Below are 4,524 nucleotides of genomic sequence, written 5' to 3'. Positions count from 1 at the left end.
CAGAGCGCCAAACACTACCCGGGAGGGAGAAAAAGGGAGAAATCGGGAGGTAAGGATTTTGGAAAAAAGGGAGAGAGAGAAAAAAAAAAAAAAAAAAAAAAAAAAAAAAACAGACCAACAAACAAACGAAAACCTCTTCCTGATCCCTGAAGCACCAGCAGGAGAAACAGCAAGCTCTTCTTGGAGAACCTGGGGAGGGAGGGCAATCAGAGACATTCCCTCTGGGCTTATTGCAAGCCTCCCCTCATTCCTTTTTCCTCTATGTATCTCCTTCCCAGGTACCGCATGCACAAGTCCCGGATGTACAGCCAGTGTGTCCGAATGAGGCACCTCTCTCAAGAGTTTGGATGGCTCCAAATCACCCCCCAGGAATTCCTGTGCATGAAAGCGCTGCTACTCTTCAGCATTAGTAAGTGCCTAGAGGTGCAGGGAATGCCCCTGAGGGCACAGAGACTCAGAGAGGACCACTTTTGCCATTAAAACATTATTAGGGAGAAGCCAGCTCCTGGACATTTCCCTTCTTCATTTCCCCTCCCCATCTCCACTCTACTCTCCCTCAGTATCATTCTCCTAACAAGAAACAATTTCATGACTAGAAGCCAATTTATTTGCTAGAAGTCAACTTCCATCGGATTTCCCACCTATCCCCAGTCTATCTTTGGGACAAGGCCTTTTTGACTGGTTACAGCAGGTCTCTGAATTTCTCCACAGCTTCTGCTATAGAAACAAACATGGGCCACCTTGTGTTCCTTGCAGGGCAGTAAAGCAGGAGGCATTTCCTCCTGGAAAGATTTCCTCTTCTGCCAACAGGAGGAGGTCTATGTAAGCAACTCAGGTAGGATTTGTTTGGCAGCCAAGGAACTTTTCTTTAATATCTTTTCTAAGAAGAGTCCTTTCTTAGCCTCTGTTGAGGGGGAAAGGCAAAATTTGATATTCAAAGCTATGTGTTTTAGTTGTCTAAATCAGGGTTTGACTATAAATGACATAAAAATGTAGGTCCTAAAAAATGAGTATATGAGAAGAGTAGAAAAAGAAAAGATTCAGAAAATTTGATTTACTTGACTCTCTTCAGATTGGATCCAGCTATCCTTTCCCCTGAGATCTCCCTGACAGACTGAAGGCCCCAAGCCCACAGACTTCAACTAACAGGAAGCCAAGTAGATGGTTCCCTGTGGGGGTGGGGGTCAAGTCTGTGGTCAGAAAACTTGGTGCTTTGTCTAATGCTCCTTTGTGGGCATGCTTCCCCTCCCCATTCTGTCTTCATCCCACATCAGTTCCAGTGGATGGACTGAAAAATCAAAAATTCTTTGATGAACTTCGAATGAACTATATCAAGGAACTCGATCGTATCATTGCATGCAAAAGAAAAAATCCCACATCCTGCTCAAGGCGTTTCTACCAGCTCACCAAGCTCCTGGACTCCGTGCAGCCTGTAAGCAAACGATGGAGGGTGCTTTATCAGGGAGAACAGACTGATAGAGCCAATGATAATATGCTTCTCTAGGGTCTGGCACCACCTGTTGGGAGGTGCTTCCATTCCCCTCTGGCTTTGAGTGTGGTCCAGGAAGAAAATGTGGTGAAGAAAGGAACACGGGTCACAGTGTCCCAGCTGGATATTGTGAAAGGGGTGGAGGAGTTGAGAACAGAGCAGTTGGGACTCAGGGAAGGGACTTAACAGCAGATGAATTCTCTAGACAGACAAAACAGACCTGGATGTTTCTCCCCTCTTCTTTGAGGCATGTTCATGTGAGTTTGTCTCTGTGTGTGTGTGTGTGTGTGCATGTGTGTGTGTGACAGAGAGAGAGAGAGAGAGAGAGAGAGATGGAGTGCAGAGGCTGGGGTGAGAGCACAAGCTGGAAAAGTCTTGAGTAAGAGAGCTTACAATGGTATAAGACATCGCTTGGGAGCCCTCAGTGACTCCATGGAGACCATTTCTCTCTCTCTCTCTCTCTCTCTCTCTCTCACACACACACACACACACACACACACACACACACACACACGACCTCATGGGGGAGGACCAAGGAAGGACAGGGAAGGGGGAGGAAACAAAAGACTGAAAGAACAAAAATCAGAGGTTAGGGAAGAGTCTAGCAGAGCCCACCTCCTTGTCAACCCTGTTTTTCTCTCTCTTATTGTTCCCTACAGATTGCGAGAGAGCTGCATCAGTTCACTTTTGACCTGCTAATCAAGTCACACATGGTGAGCGTGGACTTTCCGGAAATGATGGCAGAGATCATCTCTGTGCAAGTGCCCAAGATCCTTTCTGGGAAAGTCAAGCCCATCTATTTCCACACCCAGTGAAGCATTGGAAATCCCTATTTCCCCACCCCAGCCCATGCCCCCTTTCAGATGTCTTCTGCCTGTTATAACTCTGCACTACTCCTCTGCAGTGCCTTGGGGAATTTCCTCTATTGATGTACAGTCTGTCATGAACATGTTCCGGAGTTCTATTTGCTGGGCTTTTTTTTTCTCTTTCTCTCCTTTTGTTTTCTTCTTCCCTCCCTATCTAATCCTCCCATGGCAACTTCAGACTTTTTTCCCCATTTTGACTCCTATCTGTGTTTTGAATGGTGTTGTATGCCTTTAAATCTGTGATGATCCTCATGTGGCCCAGTGTCAAGTTGTGCTTGTTTACAGCACTACTCTGTGCCAGCCACACAAACGTTTACTTATCTTATGCCACGGGAAGTTTAGAGAGCTAAGATTATCTGGGGAAATCAAAACAAAAGCAAGCAAAAAAAAAAAAAAAAAAAAAAGGCAAAAACAAAATGAAAAATAAGCCAAAAAACCTTGCTAGTGTTTTTTCCTCAAAAATAAATAAATAAATAAATAAATAAATAAATAAATAAATAAATAAATAAATAAATAATTACACACATACAAACAAACATATAGAAATCCCCAAAGAGGCCAATAGTGACTAGAAGGTGAAAATTGCAGGCCCCTGGGGAGTTACTGATTTTTTCATCTCCTCCCTCCATGGGAGACTTTATTTTCTGCCAATGGCTGTTGCCATTAGAGGGCAGAGTGACCCCAGAGCTGAGTTGGGCAGGGGGGTGGACAGAGAGCGGAGAGGACAAGGAGGGCAGATGGAACATCAGTACCTGCCCACAGCCTTGGCCCCTGGGGGCTAGACTGCTCAACTGTAGAGCAATTCATTATACTGAAAATGTGCTTGTTGTTGAAAATTTGTCTGCATGTTAATGCCTCACCCCCAAACCCTTTTCTTTCTCACTCTCTGCCTCCAACTTCAAATTGACTTTCAATAGTTTTTCTAAGACCTTTGAACTGAATGTTCTCTTTAGCCAAAACTTGGTGACTTCCACAGAAAAGTCAGACCACTGAGAAGAAGGGGAGCAGAGATTTAACCCTTTGTAAGGCCCCATTTGGATCCAGGTCTGCTTTCTTATGTATGAGTCAGAGAGGAGCTGGAGCCAGAGGAGAAGAAAGTGATAGCTTGACTGTTCTCCTGCTTAGGACACTGACTGAATAGTTAAACTTTCACTGCCACTACATTTTCTCCACCTTTAAAAGACCTGAATGAAGTTTTCTGCCAAACTCTGTGAAGCCACAAGCACCTTATGTCCTCCCTTCAGTGTTTTGTAGGCCCGAACTTCATCACACTGCATTTCAGCCATGGTGGTCAAGCCTGTTTGCTTATTTTGGGCATGTTCACAGAGTCTCTGTTAAGAGCTCCCACCACCAAGAAGGTTAACAGGCCAACAGCTCTGACATCTATCTGTAGATGCCAGTAGTCACGAAGATTTCTTACCAACTGTCAGATCTCTGGAGCCCTTAGACAAACTGGAAAGAAGGCATCAAAGGGATCAGACAAACTGGGTGTCTTGCCCTTTTCCCCCAGAGATGACACCCTTCCAGCAAGTGGAGAAGTTCTCACTTCCTTCTTTAGAGCAGCTAAAGGGGCTGCCCAGATCAGGGTTGAAGAGAAAACTCAATTACCAGGGTGGGAAGAATGAAGGCACTAGAACCAGAAACCCTGCAAATGCTCTTCTTGCCACCCAGCATATCCACCTGCAGAAGTCATGAGAAGAGAGAAGGAACAAAGAGGAGACTTTGACTACTGAATTAAAATCTTCAGCGGCAAAGCCTAAAGTCAGATGAACACCATCTGGTGAGTTCACTCGTCATCCTCCTCTGCTGCTGATTCTGGGCTCTGACATTGCCCATACTCACTCAGATTCCCCACCTTTGTTGCTGCCTCTTAGTCAGAGGGAGGCCGAACCATTGAGACTTTCTATAGAACCATGGCTTCTTCCGGAAAGGTCTGGTTGGTGTGGCTCCAATACATTGCCACCCATGAACTCAAGGTGTGCCCTGGGACACTGGTTTCATCTAGTCTTTTGGCATGCCTGTGTTCTGTTGACTTTGTTCTCCAACCCCAAGTGCAATGGAAAATGTCCACCTACTTTCTCATCTTGGCCACTGCCTCCTTACTTAGCTCTTAATCTCATCTGTTGAACTCAAGAAATCAAGGGCCAGTCATCAAGCTGCCCATTTTAA

General features: G+C 45.3%; 1 protein-coding gene across 1 annotated transcript in view; it reads left to right on the top strand.

Moving 5' to 3' along the window:
- Nucleotides 1-2,709, top strand: part of AR (androgen receptor) — a 166,713-nt gene extending 164,004 nt beyond the window's left edge. Inside the window, exons 6-8 of the mRNA XM_023198439.1 lie at nucleotides 279-409; nucleotides 1,275-1,432; nucleotides 2,149-2,709. Of these exons, the coding sequence (XP_023054207.1) occupies nucleotides 279-409; nucleotides 1,275-1,432; nucleotides 2,149-2,304 (445 nt within the window). The 3' untranslated portion in view covers nucleotides 2,305-2,709. The remainder of the gene's footprint in view (nucleotides 1-278; nucleotides 410-1,274; nucleotides 1,433-2,148) is intronic.
- The last annotated feature ends 1,815 nt before the right edge of the window (nucleotides 2,710-4,524 follow it).

Source organism: Piliocolobus tephrosceles, chromosome 12 (assembly GCF_002776525.5).
Source record: "Piliocolobus tephrosceles isolate RC106 chromosome 12, ASM277652v3, whole genome shotgun sequence".
NCBI lineage: Eukaryota > Metazoa > Chordata > Mammalia > Primates > Cercopithecidae > Piliocolobus > Piliocolobus tephrosceles.
The sequence above is the reverse complement of the archived record's forward strand: the minus strand, read 5'-3'. Positions and strand labels throughout refer to the sequence as shown.